At 38.2% G+C, this 26,263-nt stretch overlaps 1 protein-coding gene across 1 annotated transcript; it reads left to right on the top strand.

The window, feature by feature from the left end:
- Window positions 1-206: 206 nt before the first annotated feature.
- LOC139694069 (golgin subfamily A member 6-like protein 25) lies at window positions 207-25,835 on the top strand. Its single transcript, XM_071592491.1, has 5 exons — window positions 207-342; window positions 10,302-10,451; window positions 13,615-15,272; window positions 22,526-22,646; window positions 24,051-25,835. Exons 1-5 carry the CDS (start codon window positions 225-227, stop codon window positions 24,677-24,679), a joined length of 2,676 nt encoding a protein of 891 aa, XP_071448592.1. The 5' UTR covers window positions 207-224; the 3' UTR covers window positions 24,680-25,835.
- Window positions 25,836-26,263: the final 428 nt, after the last annotated feature.

The following is a 26,263-nucleotide window of genomic DNA, read 5'->3' as shown; positions in this document are numbered from 1 at the left end:
TTTCGAAGAATTCTTCCGGGCAGAGCTAAAGCGAAGCGAAGATAGTAGGGGTCTGCAACTGCTGCCGATTCTTCCTTAGCGGTCAAAAATCGAATCATCTCTAGTGTCATGATCCTCAATCGTCTTCGTCACCAGTCACGAGTTATGACCATGGGAACAAATCGAGTTCCTGCGGCCGAAAAATATCGCACCATTCCGGCGAAGAAGCCGTCGGATTGTGGTTCATGATGGCATTCCGTCGGAGCGTATTATTTTCCACAGCTACGCAAATCATAACAGCTTTGACATTGGGCACCGCAGATTCATCAGAGCCCCTACACTGGGTTGCAATCGAAGCGACAGGTTAGAATTAGTGATAAATCTAGTAATAACTTGAAACACCGTTATTTTCACTGTCGCGTAATTTTGTCCGCTAGTGTGCATCACTGCCTACTCGTATGTCCATGGAGACGTATCTACTCCCATGATTATTATGTATTAAAGTTTCCAAGTTCTCAGTCATCAAGGTTTTCTAGCTGTCATTATTTGTAAAGGCGGAGATTGAAATGGCAATCTGCGGGTCGTTAAGCACGCGTGTCGACCACCAGGATAACAAAGCTGGCGATAAAATATTTCCCAGATCTAAAAATAAATGAAGTCGAGTGTTTGATTTATATGCCCACGGAAACGTTTGGACCCATTTTTTATCGTCATATTTTTTGTTTGTTTCATTTTTAAGAAGATCGACTACAGTAATTCATATGACCGTGCCAAAAGTTTGAGTAATCAAGGCGGGATCTCCAGAGGGTATATCAATTCATTCAAGATACGTGATTTGTGCGTCCTATCCTTCATGTATGTCAGCATTTAAAATCGGCTCCAGTTAATGCAAAACCGTGAACGACATCCAGAAAATTTCATGCCCATTAACGAAAACATTCTTGTTGGAAGAAGCTAAGCAAAAGATTTTAAATTAAGATCTTCGACCCCACAAACAGAAGAGTATGAAAAAAAACAATGATGTCTTTACTGAGAAGTTACTCAACTAAGCACCACTCACATTAAGATTCCCAAAGCTGTGGGCATGAGACTTCAGCTACAATTCTCAGTTAAAATGTCAAAAATATTTTGAAGATGCCAGTTGACTTTTTCCTGAAAGTTGAAATACCTATTTTTAAAGATATAGGTACCGATCTAGGCTGTGGCTTTGCTTAAATACAATACCGTCAAGGACCACACAATATAGTTCTAAAGACTTTATGATTGGAAAATAATTTATTTGATTTGTACCTTAATTGACGGATCATCTTTGATGGTATATAGTAACTACAGCGATATAAATATTCGGAAAAGGTTTGCTACATCGGAGGAAAATATGAGTATGACGTATAATTACCATCGTGCGATGGTCAAGTAGGTACAAAGAATTAAATAAATTATGTATATCTTCGATATGGCCAGCGTCCTGAAACTAACTTATATTGCACAACCAGGAGCGAATATTACGGGCAAGTGAGACTCCAAGGGTAATAAATGTGATATACATATATATCTGTTGACTATTCAAAAGGGTGTCAATGAGTTGTATTAAATTATTAAATGGATTTATGTTTAAATAAGTCATTTACCATTCAGAGATTCTTCTTCCGAAACTACCAAAGCTATAAAAAACAATAGGATGAGGTTCACCGAGTTAGACGGAATGTACGCAGGGTCTATCTTTATCTCTCATTTGCAACCCCAAAAAATCTGTTTTTTGCCCAATCACCGCTCCAATGTTAATTTTGTGGCACCAGAAAGGTCACATTCATTTTTGAATTTTTTTCTAGAATGTCTTACACCTCCACCTAATTCCCCACTCATCCGTAATTACTCCCTGACTCCTAACCGTCACTGCCTTACCCTAGTGCAGACCGTTCCACGGGAGGTTTTTGAATACCTTTGGAAAATACCCCTCCATCGTTCTTCTGGCCCTCTGATATCAGTTATGCATTCGTATGCAACTGTGTTTCCTCCCTCTGGGTGCCTTTGAACCCACAATTAAATCGCTACTTTTCTCTTGGAACAATGGAAATTGACCAATGTTATCCTTATGAATAGAGCTGGTCTAAAACTGACACATCTAACTACCGTCCCATCTCCTTGCTTCCATCTACCTGTGAGGGGTTATTTTGATACCCCTATATTACAACGTCTCCTTTTCAATTAACCAACTTGGCTTCCTTCCTGACTGATCATGTGTGACAAACCGAGCAGTCTTTCAAAATCATACTCCGAATTAAGTTACATGGTCGACACATTTTGATGCCGTCTTTATTGATTTCTCTAACTCTTTCACTTCTCTTAACAGCATCCCCCGTCATAGGCTCAGTCAGCGGTTTAGTATCCATGGAAATTTTCTAAACCTCTTGTACAGCTATCTTAGGATCAAAACCCAGTGGGTAACACTGGCTGGTGACCATTTACTCCCAGTAAAGGATCTTGGTGTGATAACTAATGATAACATAAACTTCTCTACCCGTATTCAGGCATTTAAAATTAAAGCTATATCTCCCCTAGACATCCTATAGCGGATCCATCCATCACAGAAATTAGGGAACACTAAAATTGTATTACTCAAGTTGTCGGTCTCCCAATTACATTGACCTGCACTCCCTTCTGGTCAATATCAACACCACATGAATTTCAAAACTCTTAACAGTGTAACTAACATTTCAAGTAAAATAGTGAAACACAGGGTTCCCAATTTTTGCAAAATGTGTACTAATGCCGTTATGTTTTCACTCTGCATCTGTACTCGTAAACGTCCGGATAACGGGCATAAAATAGATTTGAAGTTCATTTTTGACAATATTAACTCAGGCAATGACAGTCCTGAACTGCTTTCTTTGATCAATTTGAGAGTAGTTTCTCGACCTACCCGTAACTATTCTCTAACTCTAATAATAACTCTAAATACCCATTCCTAGATTATCACTCACTAAACGCTCTCTATTCTGCCGCCTCTCTTCTCTTCTAAATTCACTTCCTGATAGCATTGATCCTTTTTCTTTATCCATAAACACCTTTACCAACAAAGCCCTTAACAGAATTTTATCTCATCTCTTTGATAAGTCATTAGAAACTTCTCTTTCAACAAACGCTAATATTTTGTAATGATTATTCTTGTTGATATTTGTGTACATATGCCTGTTATTGTGTTTTATTTTATGTGCCATTTTAAATTAGCAATATTGTTATATTGCCAATTTTAGCAAAATGTTAGTCTGTATTCCAATTTTTGCCGAAGCCAACGCACTCAAATATGATCCACATTAAGTAATTGGAAGGGTGCATGATATATGATGATATATTTTCCATGATATCGCAGCATTAACCAATAAATAAAATAAATAAGTCATAAATGATTTCCCACTGTTGTAAATTATTGTTCGCAAACAGCTGAAACGAACTACAGCATCGTTTGCCCCGTAAATGTGGCAATTCTGTGAGCTAAGTTTAATGGGAATGGAAATTCTCAAAATATTCTTTAAAAAATAGCATTTCAAGAAGTATTGACAAATAGGGTCGGCATCTTGTAATTACGTTGTTTCGAAATTCGCATCAAACTCTCCAGGCATTATTTATCATAATATGTTTTAAACATCATGAGGGAGTGTTAGTTGTAAAATAAGCTGACTTGTTACCTTGATGATATGTATTTTAATTCATATTTTATATTTATTTTATAATATATTTTTAACTTATTTTATATTAATTAAACAAACCAGCCTCGATGGGAATTACTGTGGTGGTGTTAATTACGTATCGGGCAATCCAAAAATATTTCCGCCCTGCATTCGAGGAAGAAATTGTCGTTGTTGGTGCCTTTTTTAATAAAGGGTTTAGGAGAATCAGAAAGGAATTTACTGCATGTCAGAAGATGCTGAATGATTCTTAAAATGTACCATCAATCGCTGATAAAGGTGAGATGGGGAGTGAGAGGGGTTAGGAGGGATGAAGTAGACAGTGTATAAGATCAATTTGAGGACATAAATGCGGGTGTTACTGGGAGGAAACTGTTGATAGTAAATGGAACGCGCCGGAAGGCCGAAGGGAAGACGCGGGGGTTTATGGAAAAAGAATGCTCGTGGGACGAAAGCAATAGAGTTATCCAGGAGGAATGGTTTCATCATGACGATCACTCGATTTAAACACCACAATAGTGGTAGATATTCTAGGAAAATTTCCTGGGAATCTGAGAGATACCAGTTAAATACTTCCTATCAGTTAAACCATATAATGGCAAGTCACAGATTTATAAACAGTATAATTAACGTAGTTTACCAGAAACGGATGTGGTTTCTGATCATATTATAGAGTAAATGAAGTGTATCATCAGATAAAATTGGATAAAACGGAGAATACGGATAAGGAAATGAAATGTAGAAGTTTTGATCGGAAGGAAAAGAAAGGAGTACCAGGCAAAAGTAGAAATAATTATGAGTGAGAACAGGGAAACGGGCACCTGAGAAGAAGGATAGGAACATCTTAAAAAGGGGTGTTCGTGCCCTAAAACGAAAAACAGGAGCATTAAACAGGAAAAGTGCAAGAACACCATAGATTATAGACGAGATGATTAGGATGATTGACGAAAGAGTGAAATGTAGTTTGTACAGGATTAACACAGGATTAGGTAGGAAAAAGCATAAAAAGATAAATAATAAATAGAGATGAGAAACAATTAAGATTTAGGAAGGACTATGCAGCGCGAGGATTCGGCGAAATTGCAGTGAAATGGTGAAATAGGAGCGCTGAACAGAAAAGTGAAGTGATTTCATGAAGTACGAATAAGAAAGAAAAATCCGGGCACAATTTCAAAGATGACGCTATAATACTTTTAATTGACCCAGGAAAGATTTAAGAAAAATAAAAAGAATGCATAGAGGGCCTATTTTGTAAATATATTAGGACAGCAAGCTTAGACATTGAAAAATGATGCCGATATCTTAGATCGAGGTATACGTACATGTACTTAATTGTGAGATAGAAAGGGAATTCATGGAAGCGAAATCAAAAAGGTCGTAAAAATAGATAACATCCTCGCGGAGCTACTCAATCATTTTAAAAAACGTGGAAGGACGAGTTTTTATCGGGTAATTCGTAGCATTTATGAGGAAGGAATTTGGTTGGAAAAATTCGTCAGATCAGTTTTAGCTCCCATTCTAAAAAAGGGAAAGGCCACCGTATATGAGGACTATGGAACAATAAGTTTGATTTCAATCGTAGCAAAAGCGGTACTGGGGATGATCAATAAAACAATGAAGAAGAGACCCGATGATTATATCGGGTATGTTCAGTTTGTGTTCAGGAATGGGAGAGGTAAGAGTGTTGCCGTAACAGTAATGTGGTCATTAATAGAAAGGAACATGAGAGTACAATCATGATATATTTGTTTGCTTCGAGGATTTCGATAAGGTGTTCGCTTGAGTGAAGTTGCTAGAATTCATGAATGCATTGCAGAGGAAAGGACGAAATAGGAGGACTAGGTGACTTCGCAGCCTGTATATGGCTCAGACTCCAGTGAGTATGAGTCGAACGCCTACTGCATCGGTAACACGGAAATGGAATGTGTAGACTCATTTAAATACCTAGGCGTTACCCTCACTCACAACCTCTCCTGGGCGAAACACATTTAGGGAATATGTGGACAAGCTAACAAAAAATTAGGCTTTATCAGTTGAGTACTGAGTAAATGTGTTGAAAAGGTCAAAGAGAAATGTTATCTCTTGCCGGTTAGGCCTCATTAAGAATATGTTGCTAGTATATGGGATCCTCACGAAGTTGGATTGATTGCCGAATTGGATCGCGTACAGCGTAGAGGAGCTAGACTTGTAAAACGTTGTTACGATAAACTTAGTAGCGTATCCAAAATATTAGAGGAGCTAGGCTGGGAATCACTCACGGAGCGAAGGTTAAATTACAGATTGAAGCTCTTGCATTAATTGGAAGGAGGTCTCTTTAGCAGTGATGTTGAAAATGTATTATTGCCCCCCATCGTACTTCGGTGGGCGAGATCATGTCAATATAATTTGAGGGATTAAGTGCGGAACAGATAGATTTAAGATGGCATTTTTTCCATGTAAGGGAAGGGATCAGAATAACATTGTCCGACAGCGGTAGGGGTAAAAATATTCGGGTCAAAATAATTCTGGTGAAAATTTACCCCCTATCTCACACCCTGGCGGTGGCTTATAGGGCACTAAAATATAAAATAATATCAAATACCACATATGAAAGTTGTAGCCCATTCTAATAATAACGATATTATAATTCGAATGCTTTGTAGAAATGGATTTTATTAAAAAAATGCAATGGCATGAAGAGGGAATGAAAACCAAAGGATAGACCTCTAGAAATAATAAGTTCTTCACTTTCTCCTCTGATGCATTAAGAAATATGTTTATGTTTATTTTTTTAGTGATACAATCGGAAATATCACGCAGTTATCACCGCAAAATGAATCCTTCTTGCATTTCTTCCTCGAGAATGCTTGGCAATCAAAGGCTTTGACATCTGTTCTTCAAGAGCAAAGAGGGGATATATTTTACATCCTTTACAAGAGCCTCTCGCTAGCGGGAATTTTTTTTCTGGCGCCAGACGCAAGCGAACGGAAGAGTGGAAGTCATTGTTTGGGCAAAGGAGACGCGATCCACTCACAGCGAAGCAGCCAACGATCGCCTAGCAGAGTATTACCCCACATATGGAGCTTCTTTCGGGCATTTTGTCGCAGTTCTGAATACATTATAGATGTTGGGTGAGCCTAATGATCCGAAATCATCGTATCTCTACCGCTAGTATTATGCGATCCCTATTTTACGATAAAAGGGAGGTCGGTAATGTTTGTTAACGATCGTACGCCTAGCTCATGGCTTCTTTCAATTAAGCGATCTCTTATCAGCGCCTTTAATTCCAGAATCTCATTTAAAAATCAATCGGGGAAGAATAATGGTTAATATCACTTTAGGGAAAGACTCTTTTAAGACATTTTTTCGGCGCTATCCCTTTCGGTGTGCGGTACTTGTACATTGCCATGTTTTGCTCCCTAATGGCAATGAATACGTCAGCAGCGATTCGTTTTATAATATTTTCATTGCAATCGGTTGACATATTTTACATGATTATTAGGTAAGAGATTGATTCCACCATCTTTTATCTAAAATACTATGAAGTCCAAAACTTGAGGGATTGGTTTTAACACGCAAGCAGTCACTTTTCGGAATAGTCAAAGGAAAATATCTCTTTCAAAGTTATTTCTGGGAAGTTCGCCCTTCCGTTTATTTCTTGCGCACCCCTCTATCATCGTATGTTCATTTCTTCTCTTCTGTTCCGTTGACACATTAAACACTTCTCGCTTTCAGTCTCTTCGACCGTATTCTCCCATGACTTCCTCAGTGCATCCCTGCCCCTCCAACCATTTTATATCCTTGGATTGCACAATGTTTGAATAATAAGCCGTAGCGATTGTTTCTTAGGTTTATTAATGGCGCGGAATTTTTTCATTCATCACGCAAAACAATGTAACCCACATCAAAGCTCCAAAATTGTGACAGTGAGAGATAGGCCGTTGCATTTGCTTCCCACCATAGTTTTGTTTTTTATCTTTACGTAAGACACCATGCTCAATTAGATATTTGTTCAATAATTTTGGAATAAACATGTCATTTGACCTTCTAACATGATCAGCATGTACTCTAATGTACAGCAAAAAAATTCCACCTCATGTTAGATTTTAAATACATAGAAACACAATTCTTCACTGGAGAAATTTTAACTTAGCATATTTTAGTAGGCCATATATTTGGCGCCAGTACCGTGCAATTCTTATTCAAGTATTTGGTATGGACAAATCATTATTATCACTATGATAGCCATTTACATGCATTATAAACTTCAATAAATTCCCTTGGTTTTTCTCAATTTTATCCACATGGAATTCATAACTAAGAACTCAAATTTTAATTTATTATATCTAGTGCCAGACTTAATTATAGCAAAATAAAGTGATTTTCTATACTCAAAAGGGTGTAAAGGTTTGATATTTTCCAATCTCAATTGGAGTAACGAAGTTTATAATATGATTTATTCAGTATTTAAGTTCATTAACACATTCCATTTTTTGGCATCGTAAGTTACAGCTATTTGATACTGAGTAGAGGAAATTGTGATAACTAATGTTAACTTCAGGTAGGACAGTTAAAAGTGGCGAATGAATACGCACAAAAATTGCTTTATATGTATGTTTATATGTTTTTGATGCATTCTGTATTTTTTGAAATTGCGTTGAAATAATTTTGAGATTAAATTAAAAGTATTTTTAGGATAGAAACCAAAAGATATCACCCATTTACTAAAAAGCGACAACCAATGGTAGGGGTGAAACATATGGGTTTCCCCATATACTGATTAACTAGATCCACCCGTGAACGTGTTCTAAGAACGGGAGGGCAAATAGAGAATGCGCCTAAAAATCATGACAAGAGATTATCCACATTTTGTGCCGCATTTTTATTGCCTCTTTCCCCACCCTCCTATGGCATCCATGCAGTATCACAAAGAGTCATTATCATTTCAGGTTATCGATCCGAGGATTGGTTTATAGCAGTTCTCCAAACTAATTTCTTACTTACTAGTCTCTTTATTCCTTCTTGCTCCTTGTATCAACACGTTCCATTGGTTGCTTCTCGTAATTTATCCTAGGCCCCCTCTATTACTCCATTCTCCTCCATGTTTCCTTGAGTCAAAATCTTCAGCAAATTATCGTGCCTCAGGATGTATCCAATGCATTACTCTCTTCTTTTTGTATGTGTCCTCCATTGGCTTCAATCTTCACCCATTCCCTGAAGTAGTTTTTCATTTGTTACTCTGTCTACCCATTTTATTTAGATTATTATCCATTATGACATTTACCACACATCGCCTCCAATATATTTTTCTCTGCTGTTGCTATCGTCCTAGTCTCACATCCATAGAAAAGTACACTATATTTATAAATTCTAATGATTCGCTCCCTTATACCTACAGTATGCTGTTGTTGTTAGTAGTCGCCCGTTCTGATAGAAATCTGTCTTCGACATTCCTACTCATCGTACTTCATGAAGATATGGACATTGACAATATATCCCTCTGGCTTCTTCCATTACTGGTAATCTTGCTGCATGGATAGCAAAACTCTTCTGTTTGTTCTTGCGTGTCGTTGCCTTGTCGAACTTGAGGTTGTACTTCTTCATCTCCATTTCCTTTTATAGGCAATATCCTTGTCTGGTCTTTTATCTTCACTTCAAGTAAATCTATACCATTAAATGAAGAGCACAATGTATCTTTCCACTGTGAACATGGACTTCCACAAAGTTGAGCCGGGAATAATCGAATATTTAAATCTATGCCATTCATAAATTGCAGTACACTTATTCTTTCTCCGGATATCCATATGTCATCTCTTTATCTTTTCCATCACCAAGTTTCGACCCTATTCAAATGTTAATATCTGCAGCTTTACTTCGCCAAGATTCAATACTGGACCCGCCACACGCTGGAGCGAGGCATTCAAGTATTTTATCGGGGTCTGTTTTATTTATTTCATCAAAGTGCGATGCGCGCCTCGTACACGCCCCACTAATCGTTACCTACTATCCCACATTTGAGCTTCTCTCCTCCGGTTAAATATGACGTACCATATAGACCAAATCGATATTCCTACTTTATTACCACCCGATCAAATGGTGACTTGTAACTACTGTATCAATAATAATAATTAGTATAAAGTAATAATTGTCGAAAAAATTTCTTAAGATCATAATGTAACGTACCATCTAGATATTATAATAGTGCCTTCAAAGGAAGGCCTATCGATGCCTTATATGGTCTCATTTACCTGCATGAGAGTAGATAAAGAGATATGAAATCCAGAACCAGGCAACATTAGGTTATTTACCGATAATACTGTCACCCTGGACACAAGGATTAAAACGGACTGTTAGGCTATTTCAAGTCCTCTCGATGAAATGGTTGCAAGGCATCACAGGTCGAGACAGGAAAAGAGCACAATGATTTCCTGGTGGGAATAGAACCCATTAAAATCAAATATGTGTTCACGGTGGGATACAGTGGACCATGTGAAATACACATTCATGGGTGTCACAATAGACAGTATCGGGTTAGTTTGTGAAATCTGTCAACGGATCAGATATATTAAAGGGAGACATGCCCTTTATGTATTCTACATTTAAAGTTACTGCTTATTGTTAATGCTAATGAATTCATTACCTTTTTTCTCCTATTAGGAAGTTACATAACTGGAGCCTCGGGGAAAAGTTGCCAAGCGATTCCGGACTCATTCGAAGTACGTGCAGACGGGACCTGGTATTCAGCGTCGGAGTTTAACTTGACCGGATCAATGGATGAGGACTGCGGGATTTCAATCACATTGACAAGTAAGGTTGCAATCCAATTGATGAAAGCCTTTTAGGGTGCATTTGAATGAACGAAAATACCAAATTCTGATTCTTAAATAACTGAATGTCTATATGATAAAATATGCTAAAATGCTATCATATTGCACACTTTTCCAAAATTTCAAAAATACCTAGTTATATGAATACATATATATTCTTACAGCTTTTGGCGCTTCTTGTGGAAGAGAACATGCGTAGGGAAACAAGCAGAAAATTGCTGTAACAAATACTTTCACGAAATTCATTGCAGTATAGATAAATACATTAGCAAGAGCCGTTCGAATTATATGAGCACAATTAGAAATGGAAGCAAGTTTTATCGTGATATTAAGTCTAAAGATGACGCGGGATAAAAGAATTATTGAGTTGATCAAGAGGATATTAATTCTTGGACCAAAATAAAGGAGTCTCATGCTGTCAGGATTTTCATTTGAAAGCGGTTTTATCCTCCCTTGGAATTTCCCATCTGTATTAATTTCCCACCCCTTGGAATTTCCCACCACGTATTATCTGATTTTGCAAGGGAATTGATGACAGGGAAGCTGAGTAAGAAGGTTAAGAAAAGGCTCGTTAAAACTTTGATATGGTACCAGGTTTTGTACGGCGCGGTAACATGTAGTTGAAGCAAGACGATGGTGGTAGATTGGAGGCTTTGGAAAAAAAGGTGTAGAGAAGGTAAAATTGACAGAAAGAAAAACCTGCGAGGAATGGTTAGGAATGGTGGTGGAAGAAAGGGGATTTTTAGGGAAATCTATAATTTATAATATATATATATATATATATATATATATATATATATATATATATGTGTGTGTGTGTGTGTGTGTGTGTGTGTATATATACAGTGTTATGACTGGCAATATGATGTTGAAGACAGTAATAGAGGGGAGAAGGTGAGGCAAGCGGAAAAGCCGTAGGAATAGGAGAGCCATGCTGGATGAGATGAAAGGAGGAAGGGGGTAGGCAGAAGTGGAGAGGGACTTACTGTAGTGTCGGATTTCAGGTTGTATTTTGTCAGAAAAGGCAAGGAAATTGATCGTTGCATCGTTGTGTGGTCTATATCCATCCAAAAACTACCTTAAACGGTAAAATACTAGCAATGATAACGCACATACCAGAGGTTCATGGGAGTTTAAGGAAGTTATGAGGCATTAAAAAGTTGGGCACTGTTCCAATGATGCGACGGGTTATAATGAGAAGGTTCAACGCCGGGCAGCCCGTTTTGTAAAAAATTCCTACGATAAAACGCAAAGCGTCACCGAAATGCTCATGGATTTGGGGTGGGAATCATTGGCTGAAAGACGATTCAATGCAAGATTGAAATTATTAAATAAATTTAGATCCGCATGTTTCAGCACCGAGGTCTCGCAAATTATTCGTACTCCTACATACATTGGTCGCTCGGATCATGCATATAAAATTCGGGAAATAGATGCCAGAACTAGCCGACTCAAGGACTCCTTCTTCCCACGGACAATACGGGATAGCAACTGCAGGGTTATAGATAGCAAAAATTCCACTTGCCACCCTCAGCGTCTATAAAATAATTAGTTGTATTTAAATGCATGCTCTTCCACTAACCTTATGTGTTTTGCTATAATAACCCATTCTTTCCGAATGACCTCATTCGTGTTCCGTTCATCTGTTTTTAAGTCTCTTTTCTTTCAATCCCTCGTCCCTCTCCGCGGGGGGAAATTCCTGCTACCTGCAACGTTGGGTCGCCTTTTACAGACTCTTTGGGGGTAGAGTGTTTCGTGGTGCATTTTCATGTGGTAGTGATGTTTCAATTTCTTGCTTGTTGTGTCCTGGCTTCCGTGTTGTAGGATGGCTTTCGTGCTGCATCACGGGGTGCAGTTTTTAAAGTTGTTTTGCGGTATATGTGTTTGCATGAGTATTGGATGAAAGGATTTTTGCATGAGTGTGCGCGCTGCTGTGGGTGTAATTTTCCGTGTTGTTTTTTTGCATGTGGTATTTTTCCTTTTTACGGTTGGTGACCTAACACCCCCCGCCACACGCCCTTGCGGCGGCTTGCGGGGTATTATGTAGATGTAGATGTAGAATGATGAAGAATCATTGAACATCTAGCTGCTTAATTGTTGCTTTCAGAAGTCCGAGTTACTGCTAGTTTTTAAATATGGATACAACATAATTGTCATATATAGCTGATTCCAGAACAGCAGAAATGGAAAATGTGTATCAGCATCTCTACAGTTAGATTTTGGAGTGCTATAAACGTGAAATTTAATTTACGCATAAATGTTACTCGACAAATAATTTTTATAAACCAAATGATGGCTCCCAGGCGTTGAAAAAGTTTGAGATAAAATAAACGAGTGGATAGCAGGTCAGGTGTTTCATTAACGCAAAACCATATTTAAATTAAACGGTTGATTAAGTCACATTTACTTTATTACAAATATTTAACTCGCCGTAACATCCATGCAAAAGGTGTTATATTCAGTTTATGAAACTAGAGGCTATGAAAAGATCTCCAGGGTAACATTCACGCCCATGACTTAATATTTTCACTGCCGAAATACAAGTGGAATAAACTATTTAAAAGAGAGCCTTCCTAGTTCTTGATTGGAACGAACTCAAATTTTGAGACGAACTCTTCCATGAAAAAAGAGGTTTCTGACGCAGATTGAAGTGCGTGAAAAGCTTAAGTTACTATGGCGAATGAGCGTTCGCATGAAAGTTTCTTAGCCTTTTTAGTCCATCCAGTTTCAATGTCATTTCAGTTTTTCTGGGCGAAAATGTTTTAGAATATATGACTCAATCTAAAATCTAAATTTGCACTAGATGTTTTATCTTCGATATAGGTAATAACAGGCTTAAGTGTAGGACTGCTTTAATGCCTGCTTCACTCATCACAAAGCGTGCCATTGGGAGTTTTTGGCTTTCATCGTGAGAAGTATCTAATCCCCCAAGCGAGGTTTGTTTTCTTGGTAACCTTTTAGTACATTAGATACAATTATTAATACGAAATTGTATCTCATTTGTAGCCTGTACTACACAGTAATAGGGAGAATGTCGCGTAAAAACGCTGTTATTTATTCTTTTTCACTTGGCAGCCAAAGACATTTCCCCGAGTGAATCACATCATAGCGGATTAGTAATTTTCTTTTCTAATGTCTTTCAGTACCTCTCGACGAGAACTCCTCTCTGGTGGGAATCACGGGCACTGGAGGAGGAGGGGGGCCCTTTGCTCCGGATCTGGAATCTCCAGGAGAAAATTCGAGGGTGAAGGAAGAGAAGAGAAAGCAGGAAGAGGAGAAGAGAAAGCAGGAAGAGGAGAAGAAAAAGCAGGAAGAGGAGAAGAAAAAGCAAGAAGAAGAGAAAAAAAAGCAAGAAGAGGAGAAGAGAAAGCAGGAAGAGGAGAAGAGAAAGCAGGAAGAGGAGAAGAAAAAGCAAGAAGAAGAGAAAAAAAAGCAAGAAGAGGAGAAGAGAAAGCAGGAAGAGGAGAAGAGAAAGCAGGAAGAGGAGAAGAGAAAGCAGGAAGAGGAGAAGAAAAAGCAGGAAGAGGAGAAGAGAAAGCAGGAAGAGGAGAAGAGAAAGCAGGAAGAGGAGAAGAAAAAGCAGGAAGAGGAGAAGAAAAAGCAGGAAGAGGAGAAGAAAAAGCAGGAAGAGGAGAAGAAAAAGCAGGAAGAGGAGAAGAAAAACCAGGAAGAGGAGAAGAAAAAGCAGGAAGAAGAGAAGAAAAAGCAGGAAGAGGAAAATAGAAAGGAGATGGAGAGATTGGAGGAGAAGAGACGAAATTTGGAAAACGCTAGGAAGGCATTCGAGGAACAAGTAAAGCAACTGGAGGAAGAAAAGAGGAAGCACGAAGAAGAGAAGAAGAGAGAGGCAGAAGAGAGAAAGAGGAGGCTGGAAGAGAAGAAGATGGAAGCGGAGGAGAGGAAGAGGAGACTGGATGAAATGATGAGACTTAAAGAGAATCAGACCGAGAAGGAAGAGGAGAAGAAACTGCTGGAGAAGGAGGCGAAGGAGTTGGAGGAGGAAAAAAAGAAACTGGCCGAGGAGAGAAAGAAGTTGAAGGATGAGCTGAGTGCTCTAGCGGAGCTGAAGATAGAACTAAACAAATTCAAGGCAGAGTTGGAAAGGATGAGGACGGAGCTGGAGTTTATGGGGTCAGAGGAAGTAAAAGAGAAGGGGAAGCTGGAAAAAGACCTCTCGGAACTTGAGAATCACTTGGCGACGCAGGAGGGGTATAAGAAAGCACTGGAGAAAGAAGTGCGGCTGCTGGAGGGCAGAAAGCGGCTGCTGGAGTCCAAGAAGAAGCTGATAGAAGACAGGACGGAGTTGGCGAAGAAGAAAGAGAGTCTGGAAAAGGATAAGGCATGGCTGGGGGTCTCTGTGGAGGCAGTGACCGAGGAGAGGAGGGATCTTAGGGAGGCGGTGGAGAGAGAAGAACTTAGAATCGAGATAGAGAGAGCGGAGCGGGAGGGGAAGCTGAGGAAGAGGCGGGAAGCCATCGCTGTGAAAAGGAAGGGCCTCGAGGATAGGCGGCTTAAGGTGGCGAGTCGCCGGCAGGAGCTAGAGGGCGCGGGTAGGAGAAAGGCGGCGGAAGAGGTGAAGGCGAAGGAAATTTCGCTCCAACGCAAGGAGGAAAGGTACGCCGAGGAGAGGAAGGAGCACGAGGAGAAGGCGAAAGACACGATGAAACGATTGAAAGCCCTCTACGGTAGCTGCAAGATGGTAGCGGTAGACCTCATGTTGACCTTAACGTCAATTCTCCCCGATCTGCAAATAAATGAGGCAAAGATATGCTCCCTCTCGCCCCAACTCCCTGACGAAGCCGCCTAATAGAGGCTCTGGCGACAGGAGGTGAAGAACATTCAAAGTGAGCAAATGTCTTCTTTGTAGGTCAAATTTGTTTTCATTTGTGTGCTAAAAGTGTGAAAATAAAAAAAATTCATTAATTATATCGCTTGGGTGTTCTCTTACCTTTTATATCCCATTTAAAATAACTGGTGATATAAAGTTCGGGTGAAAAGTGAGAAAACGGATTCTCTGGGGTTCAAAACCTGTTCTTCTCCCGCATAGCCAGTGATAATGATGACTAATGTCAATCAAGCTATTCACAAAATGTTATACTTTCCATTATCCATCATCGTTCGGTAGAGTAGACGGATTACCACCGATTTTCCAACCTTTCCTTATAACCAAGTGAAAAATCATATCGTTAATGGAATTTTCAAAAATAAATTACATTTGATGAACTTAAGCGTCATGTCATTAAAACCCCTCTCCATTGCATAAATATATGACAGCATAATATCCATTCCACTTGCGTCCTTAGGATCCATGATTTTTAATTACAATGCCGCGTGTATTGATAATTGATTGGTAAACATCGTCGAAGTGATTTAATGGAAATCAGATCAATCTTCTACAATCTTTCCATTTCGTACCATTGTCACAAACACATATGCCACCCCTTACGCAAATCTATAGAGAACTGGCTTCCCATATTGCGGGCCCGAGATTAAATCTTTGCTCTGAAGTTTTCGGCGAGATTTCAGTCGCTTTTGAGAAGGTGCCGTGGGAGAGCACTTCAAGTGCATTATTCTTGGTATGTTAGCCGCGAACGAGCCCGAAAAGGTCATCACTATAGAAACTGTTAAAGAAACCTGGCACCACAGAGCAGGAAATCAAGTAAATTAAGTTTTACCAATATGGGTTCAGAAATAAGAAACTCAAAAGAAAAAAATATTTGCAAAAATGGGGGCTTAAATGGGTTAAATTGCGTGTTACCGAGTTTTTTGTAAACTTTGAGACGGATAGTAAACACTTAAATACTGAGGATATTTGGAATCGATCCTTTGGCCTTGACTTCAAAGGATATCTCATGTCAAGATGAAAAATGCACGGAACGATATCCCTAGCGACATTAGATCACTTGTGAGTCACCTATAAGATATCGAGGGTGAATGCCAAGAAGGAATTTAAACGAGAATCCTGAAATATTTTGCGCCTATGTCAGAGAAGTTCAGGGAAATGAGTCAAACAATTAATTCACCCAAAAACAACTCAGAGTAATCAACAGTTTAAAAAAGGCCAACTTACCAAATTCCATCTTTCATAGTATTTTCACTTTTCTCGCCGAATGTCGTCAATGACTTAACAAGCCATTTCTGCCAACTGATGCCTGAAATTGAAGTTTCATAAAGTGGAATGGAACGTTTGCTGAAAAATATTAAACCTAAAAAATCCCCCAGGCCCGATCAAATACTAGTTCGTATATTTAAAGAACTAGCGTAGGAAATTGCGCCGTATCTATATATTACCTAGCTGACCCGGCGAACTTTGTACCGTAATCGATGAACAGTTTAGTTACACCATTTATAAATCAAGAACGGCGGTACCGATTTTAATCATATTTGACTTGTTATGATGATATAAGGAAAAATATCAATAAAATAAAAAAAGAGTATTAAAATGGCTTGTCAGAAAGCTATTTCCTTTATTCAATCTATTTATACATTCGGGTTTATTCTCTTGTGTCAAGGACCTTCTGATATACAACATTTTTTGTTTTGTTATCAGGCGCAAGAACAAATAAAACAATTGGTTTACCAACCCGTGAACATGCCAATTATAATTGACCATGGGAAAAACATGAGTGTTCTAAGATTCAGACCACAAACACTCAACGATTGGCCTTGTGATTTGTTAATCGTCATCGCGAATGCAACACGAATTGGAAATTGAATTCGTTTAAAATCAAATAACATATCGGTTGGGATCATGAGAATCCTCGGAATGAGAACTTTTGCATCTTTGAATTTTCCTTTGAGTATTGTCGTGTGGATCACATTTATCATCAGTTTTTTCTCACCAAAAGCGTTCCATTGCAAAGTTTTGGTTGGTTTAGGTTTCGAAGCATCATGACCACCGATCCAACCTGCAGCTGTAAATTGTGCGGTGGTGAGCCAGGCATATCCAAGGAGTTTAAAAATTCAGATGGACAGTTGATTACTTCGTCTTCGTTTGTTACACAGTCAATACGAGTAGATTTGAATGCATGCAGAGTACCAACGATTTGATTCTGATGCAACAATCAAAGTGTAAAAATCATTCGCCTTGACTGGGATGTGAACTCAGATCCCTCAATATCCGGTCGAGTGCTTTAGCCACTTAAGCTACCGAGGCGTCCTCTTAAACTCTGAAATTGAATCTGAATGCCTGTGACATTGTATGTACGGCATTTCGTCACACATCTAGTTCCTTTAAAAGCCCCAAAATTCAGAGCTTAAGAGGACGCCTCGGTAGCTTAAGTGGCTAAAGCACTCGACTGGATATTGAGGGATCTGGGATCGCATCACAGTCAAGGCAAATGATTTTTACACTCTGAAATTGTTGCTTTGAAATGCACATTAGCGGATGACTCCGTTAAAAGTTACTGTTGCGGTATCTCCCGCAGTTTCTTTGGAATTTGATTTGATTCTGAATTACCAAGTTTACGTCATCCGCATCTTTATCCTTAGCCACCAAAATTGCTCGCTCACTCAAACAACTGTGATTTTTGTGGTTATCAATGATGATCGGGAACACTTTGTTGATGAGCTCATCTTTCGGTGAAACGAAATTGCAAAAATATCGAGGAAATGAAATCAATCCGCTCGATTCGTTGACAGGAAGACGGCCATTACCAATAGTCAGCAATTGCTTTGAGACATCTTCAGCAGATGGATCGTTCAGCAATGCAATCCTCATTTTTGTTGTCAGTAGAAGTTTCTTGACATCGTCACATATTTGATCATTTGAAGCATTCTCTTATTTCATCCGCAACAGTCTTTCTTGGAGTGACTGGCAGTGTTTGGCGGAAATCGCCAGACAGTAAAATCATTGCGCCACCAAAGCATCTCGAGTCATTGCTCAGATCTTTCAATGTCCGGTCAAGTGCTTCCAATGCGCGTCTGTGTGTCTTCTGACATGTTATCCTTGCATTTGCTCCACTGGTCACATGGATTGAATGGGAAGCATGTCGATAGGATGATAGATAGATAGATATAGGTCTTTATTTGGGCGAAATTGAGACCTAATAGTCCCTTCTTCTATTTAACCCTAATAATGTGCGTATGATAGTAAATAATGTGCGTATCTGACATAGAGACATAATAATAGTTGCTTCAACCCTTGTCGTGTTCCAAAGATAATCGTTTTCAAGCAAATTGAGCTCTTGAAATGCAGCACGAAATGTAGGGGACACTATACCATTAACAGTTCGTAGTGATTCGAATGATGCTGGCCCTCGGATATTCACTAGTAACAACCGCAAATAGAAGCATTCATCATTCTTCGGATGAACTGTACACTACGGCCAAGAGCATCAGCAGATCGCACATCCGGATGACCAGGAACCGCGTCACCTTGCTTCCGACGCTGAAATTTCTTCAATGAAGCGTTCCAAGTTTAATAACGTGGCATCTCTGAGTAAAGCAACGTTCGGGAAAACAGATCACTTTAGTAAGTCGCAAAAAAACTCGTCAATGTTGTCTCTGGGGGTGCTTCAGCTCTTTGAGCAACATTCGACGCGGTGAAATAAATTCGTTGCCCATTCTCCAGATGCACTGCCAAATGTACAACAGTGGGACGACGTTCGTGAATAGAGAAGGAGAATATACGCCAAATCGCCTCATTAAAGTTTGCATATCGACCAACTTGATAGCTGGTAATTTCATCGGTGGTTTGGATGCCAAAAACCACTATATCGCTGCATTTCATGACATATTTACAGATGTATTTGATCGACTTCTTGGAATTGCAATACTCAACGTTGCAATGTGTCTTGAATGTTTTTGAAAGCAATGCATAATATGGATAATAGTATTTTCTGCGTTGTATAATATAAAACAAACTAATTGAACGGTAACCTAAACGTTTGCTTGTTGTCTGTGATTTGTTTACAAACTCGGTAGTGACGTATCAACTCGAGCTGAGCTTAGCTCGAATTCACTCGAGTTGAATTCTCAATATATTAAAATGTTCTTAATACTGTTCCGAACCTCAGTCATTAAATTGGTAACAACAAAACAAATCATTTAGTTAGTTAATTTGACCTACTTGACAGTTGTTGCAGCGTTACCAACTCCTAAAAAAATACCCCTGAGATCAAGATTAATTTTTTCCGTGAACTTTTACGATATTTGAATGGTTATTCTGTTATTCTGAGCTGAGACCAATCCAAAATAACGAAATATCATTAAAATCGGTACAGCCGTTCTTGAGTTATAAATGGATCACGGTAAACCACCTCATCGTCGGCTAATAAATGTATCTTAGTAATGACTACGGGCTCAATGTCGTTAACGTAAAGTCGGAATAAAAGAGGTTCGATGACACTTCCCTGGGGAACACCTGAAGTAACCTCTGCTAAATTTGAACTACCCCCATCTATGACTACTCTTTGTACCCGACCATTCAAAAAGTCTTTAATCCAACTCCGGATATTTTTATCTATGCCATATGCTTCTAGCTTGGGAGTAGTTTACCATGAGGTACTTTGTCGAGGTCTTTCTGAAAATCTAGGAAAATCGCGTCCAATGGAACATTTCTCTCTCCCGAAATAAGAATATTATGAATAAAAAGCGCAAGTTGTGTCTCGCAGGATCTACCTTTTCGGGAACCGTGCTGATTTCCCATTAACAACTCCTGAATATCGAGGTTTCTCACGATGGGACTCGCAACTACATGTTCCATAACCTTGCACGAAATGGATGTAGGGAAATAGTTCTGTAATTCCTCGGTTCCTCCCTGTCTCCGTTTGTAAATATTGGTGTTATGTTGGCCGTTTACCAATCTCTGGGAACCTAGTGATCTACTAGTGACTTCTTAAATATGATTTCTAGATACGGCGCAATTTCTCACGCTAGATCCTTAAATACACGAGTGGGTATTTCGTCGCGTCCAGAGGATTTATTATGCTTAATATTTTTCGGCAAACGTTCTATTCAATTAAATGATATTTCAATTTTGGACATCGATTGACCGGCACGATTTGGTAAGCTATCGGAGACATTCTGTGAGACATTACGTGAAGATTCTCAATTGATACATATGATAACTCGATTCAAACTTGATAATTCGACTCTCCTGTTAATCATGGTGTGAATTTACACTCGGGTTTTAACTTACATTAAATAGTATATTACTTATAATGGAGGCATCATTAAATTACATATGTAGAGCTAATCAACAGGTTTGTCTTTTTTCCGACTGGAATATTGTGGATTGGAAAAAAATGTTATATGTACCAAATAAAACGTCACCTATTCTTGCAGTAGTGGGACAGTTCAATTTTCAGAGCCCAAAATTTTATTTTTTTGGAAAAATATACTTAAGATTTTTCCGGAACAAGGCAATAACAAGGTGGCTTCTGCAATAAAAAACTACCCTGTACCAATCGTAAAAGGTAGCAGTTTACACCATAAGGCTCTGTTAGCGCAGATCAAGAGGTCGGTCGGTTTTTCCGCCACAGCGGTGGGGAAAAGTGAAAGTCACGGAATCGAACGGAATACTGTGATACGGAAGGCAGCGAACAAAACCGCATTAGTCTCCCTTGTAGATGCCTTGCATTCAAATAAGATGAATGGAGAGTCGCAGCCAACCAATCTTAGGACTGAAACACTGACGATGATTATAACAACGGGTTGGAAAATACTGTGCTCACTATGAGCTTGATAAGATTTCGACCGATTCGAAGAAGAATAATTTACCAATTTTTTAATAAGGGTTTTGAAACACATTAATTGAGTATAAGTATGATTTGAATAGATACCCCAAAATGACTGTCCATAAATTACACCAAAGATAGAATCGTTAGGTCGAATGTCGCAATCAATTATTAATAGCATTATTTACTTCACTTCATTACAAATACATAATATTCAACAGGAAGAGTTTTATCACAACTCAATTCCCCTCCGAAAAATTTTAAGAGGGGACCGAAATATTGTGATAAAATACAAACATAGGAGGATCCAATCGAACCCAGGAGCCGACATGTCGCCGAGTGCCCGAGAGTTTTTATTGTAGGGCATCAGAAGAATTTTCGTAATGACCTATTCACCGTCCCGTTCGGCTGCCGCATACTAGAGAAAACTTACAGTGCGGCCTATTTAGATACAGCTTCTGTCAGTGGGAGGGTGCATTTCTGAACGCTTCATAGCCTCACTTTTATTCGGAAAATTATGTTCTAAAAACCTTTAATGTGGATGAAAGAGAATAGGTGACCCGTTTTTTATATGAAATCTTTTTTTGTACCAATTAAACCAAAACATTTTCACAGCGGAAGGGATTTTCCGACATGATTCAGCTCTCTGGATTGTCATCAAATATGAATAGCTGCACTAGAATCTGAGTAATAAGGAATAGGAAGTTTAAAGTTTACAATTTCGTCTTAAAACGCTCCATTCAATGATTATTCTTGTCTTTATATTTACTAAATGTCAATAACGTTAGCAGCAGTTTTGTCAAGCCGCATTTGTAAGCAGAGTGGTAAGTAAATAAATATTTAGATGTAATGTTAACATAAGCATAAATCTTATTAACCATTCTCCTTATTCACACATCGAACAGACGCCAGTCTTGTCCTGCCACGAAGACTCCCTTTCTCTGATGCTCAAGTAATGAAAACGGGGCATTTCAAAGCATGAAAATAAAACGAAGAGAGAAGACGCACTCAAGATCCGTCAACTTAAGATCCTCGAACAGTGTTATGACGCGAGTCCACCCCAATCGCCTTTAAGATTAAAGCGCAACAAGGAAAAAAGAATCAAAGCGAAACGGGTAGAGTGTATCGCAGTATTCATCTTGACCTTCGGCTTCACTGGGAAGCTCGCCGCTACCGCCTCCCTCGGCGGCAGTGGCCGAAAATTGAATCTTTTTCGCCGTATTTTTCACTCCCCAGCTCCTCCCCTCAGAGCACTTACGTCATTTCGAGAGCGAATGCTTAGCAATTGCAGTCGAACCGTCAGGCGCGCGCATTCCCATTGGGCACATCGTTTCTGAATAGCTGCGAGATACTGTGAGGCCAAAGAAAATTCTAGTTCGCTATGCAGCTACGGTGTGAATTTGTCGTCTACTCCATTGTTTTCCTTGGGGCAGGTTTGTTGGCGGTAGCCGGGCAACACGAAGAATGGCTCTCATTGACGACGGAGGGAATCCAAGGTAAATTTAAAAGCTTGCCGATCCACCAGTTTATTTAATGGATCTGACTTACTTCAAAACGTGGTGGGATGGGGACTATTGGGAGAAGGGCGTTATCTCTACATGGTGGATGGCCCCACTGGTAAAAGATTTGTCAGGGATCAAATAACGAGATGCATTGTGTATGTGGTAAGTCAATCTTGGTATCATCATTTTTTTTAAATAAGTCTAAGTCTACATGGAGGAAGGTTTTAGGGATGGATCATAGACATAATTACCATAGGAGACGCTGAAATTATAAAATGGTTGTTCATTCAAAGTGTTCTACCTATTTAAAGGTGGATTTTCAACACTTTCTAATGGAAATTTACTTCTAATATTGCGATAACTTCTTCTTCCCTCTCTTATTTCTTTCTTCATAACTTCTGCCTGCCTTCATTCTGTCCACTGCTGTCAATAGGGGATAGTGCATTGCCCACTCAGATAAATAAAAAGGTAACATTAAATATGGAGTCAATTTGTTAATAGTTTTTAAGAAGCATCATGGAAATTATACCACAATAAAGTCTGGTCCTCCAGCATAATGTGGGTGATCTATAAAATCCTACAACGCTTGAAAAAGTCAATATAAACGTTTATTAAGATGATATATTGCCAATCAATATCGAAGGAACAAGTGTTTGAGAGCTGTTATGGTTGAATTAAGATGGTTGGAAAAAACAATGATTTTAAATTAAGCATGGTATTCATTTTAAGTTTTTATCCTGGATATATGGCTAATGTTTTAGAGTAAATTTCACTTACCAAAATTGTCTGACATGATTGTGTTACCCCACGAGTACCAGGCACTTACATAAATTCCTATGTCACTTGTGGCAGTATGAATGAAGAAAGAAACAATTGTTAAAGCCCCTAGAAAGAGGGAAAGTTACAGTAGATCAAAGGGCATAATTGATTAAAATGGCTAACTAATGTTACTTCAAGCCAATTTGGAACATGAATACATATTTTATTCTTCCACAGACTCTTATTTTGTGATGATTGACTAGAACACTATGACAACTAGTCCCTATGCATCCATCCAACTGAAATGTATCTCTTTTCATATTCATTTTCCACGTTTATTGTGTGTTCTGGCACATAATGTAGCATACAATACCTGACCCATATGAAATTCTAGCAATGACAATCTTATTTATACAAATAAAGATTTCATGGCTTGAATGAAAATTTCAATTGTATTCCCTTAGGAGCAATAGGATTCAAATATTTTAGCATCAATATTTCCAAAATGAAAGCTTATCAATTTATACATTTCTGACCTAAGAAATTATAGTATTAAAAATGTAACTCTCTAACTGGGGCAACGTTTTTTGAATTGGGTACATTATTTTATCCTATTAACTCTTGAATTGTGTGTTACAGCCCTGTCTGATGACTCAAGGATAATATTTGAAGAATGGGCCATTGAACATGACCTGGCTGAGGAGATGGAAGCATTCAAAGAGGAAGAAAGAATTTTCAAGGAAGAGGTTAGTGCTTACAAGAGAGAGCTGGATGAATTTTTGAGGAACAAGTCAAGGCATGAAAATGAAATGGCTGAGTTTCAGGAGCATAAGGCATCATTAGAGAAGAAGTTGAAAGACTATGTAAAAACTGTGGAAGAGGACAGTAGAAAATTTAAAGAAGAGTTTGATTTGCTGGATGTAGAAGAGAATGATCTGGAGAAGCTACAGGAAGAGGTGGAGCAGGAAGAAAAGGAACTTGCAAGTCTGGAGAGTGAAATGAAGAAGTCACATACAGAACTGAGTGAGAAGACAAGCAAGTTATTTGAGAGGGAGAAGGACTTGAGTAAGAAAATGGAGGAATTAGAAAATGAAAGGAAAAGTCTAGCAAAGGATGCTGAGGAAGAGGAGAAACGCCTGCAAGCAATCCATGGGGTGTGTATTGATATCCCTGAAGCATTCATAAAGTACATTCAGAACTATGAAAAAGGGAACAGTAAACTGTGCTACACACACTATGAAGACTCAGATGAGGATACTTTTAAATAGAAGAAGATTTAGCTTGAAATTTAAACTCGACCACATAAGAAGCCAATATATGCTTTGAATATTTTCACGTTCTCTGTGATATAAACTAGAAAAAGTTAAACAGATTCATGTGAATTTAAGGTGTAAGAAAAAATGCAACCAATATTATTTGTCTGGTTTGGCAATAGCATAACATGACAATATATGAAGACCTGACAGTTAATTTTAAATTTTGATTTTAATCAGAAATTAACGTAAATGAATTATAAATATGAAGAAAATGTTACTCATTTGGGGAAACAACTCATTTAAAATGATCCATTTTTAAGAAAATTAGGTGCACAGAATATCTAAATGCATTCCTGAAATGCATTTCCATTGACATATATTGAGTCATATTGAGTTATATATATATTAAATCACATACATTTTCTCTGCATAGTTTGAATAATTTGTGAAAACATAAAATGTGAGAAATTGTTTGAGCTTATTAGGAGAAAGAGAATCATATATGTTGATGTGCTATTTAATGTGGTGTAAGCTATTTTTCCTGGAGCAATCGACAGTGAATGCTCTGGTAAATCATAATAAAGGTACATAATTAAAAAAATTGTTACAATTCAAAATATAATTTGCATTAATAAAAGTGATTTGCAAGCTAGGATGCATAACAATATGGCTAGAATGCACCAGCACCAATTAAGGGTCTTAAAACCCCTGGTAAAAAACATTTTATAAACGATTTAGTCATAGTACTCTAATTCCTCATTGAGTATACATTCAACTTGCAAATCAAATTTCCTTAAATTTTTTTTAAAATGTGCTTTCATTCAGTACATTAATTAGACAACTGATATTTAGTAGGAATTTCCTTCATCCAACCAAAAAAACCGAATGCAAAGAAATTGTTGTACATTCACAAGCTTTAGCTACTACTTTTGTATTGGCTTCATTGGTATGTAAAATCAGTGACATTTCCAGATTTGACAATCACCCCACATTGATTTTTCACATTTGACATTACATGATGCACACAATTCTGACTTCAAATAACATTTTTTTATCTACTAATATTTGTAAATAAGTGGTTGGCCAATTGCAATAATAAATATTGCCAATGTATTATAGGTTCTGATTTAATGCTTAGAGCTGATCCATATGTAATGCAAAGAAAATAAAATATGATTCTGCAGAGTAAAAAAATGGGAATGGAATATGCAACATTGCCAAAAGGCATACTGAATGGACTTAATTTTACTATTGAAACAAGATGATATGTCATGACACCATGTGAAAGGACGCAACCAACTCACTTTTTTATTATCACATAAAATCCTTCTATACAATTAGAGTAATTTTTTTTCAGGAAGCTGATTTAGTTAGTGTAATTCTTTTTAGCATTGATTTGGCTGTGAAATATGAAATCACATGATACATTATCAAAAGGATTATCATATCCTATACTTTTTGAGTCCCTTTCTTTATATGGATGTATTAAATTGCAAATGACCTCAGTTTTTGATGCACTTAAAAAATTAAATTATTTCTATCACTGAAAAGAGCATTAATTGGCTGACAGAAGCATGATGAAGGAGGTACATATTG

Source organism: Hetaerina americana, unplaced genomic scaffold (assembly GCF_022747635.1).
Source record: "Hetaerina americana unplaced genomic scaffold, ioHetAmer1.1.p SCAF_5, whole genome shotgun sequence".
NCBI lineage: Eukaryota > Metazoa > Arthropoda > Insecta > Odonata > Calopterygidae > Hetaerina > Hetaerina americana.
Note: the sequence above shows the minus strand (reverse complement) of the source record. Positions and strands in the feature narration are given on the sequence as shown.

Coding starts and splice junctions, on each gene's coding strand:
- LOC139694069 (XM_071592491.1), top strand. CDS start 225: ATGATGGCATTCCGTCGGAGCGTATTATTTTCCACAGCTACGCAAATC. Junction 15,273..22,525: donor CCCAACTCCCTGACGAAGCC/GCCTAATAGAGG, acceptor AGAAAATTCTAG/TTCGCTATGCAGCTACGGTG. Junction 22,647..24,050: donor GACGACGGAGGGAATCCAAG/GTAAATTTAAAA, acceptor TGTGTGTTACAG/CCCTGTCTGATGACTCAAGG.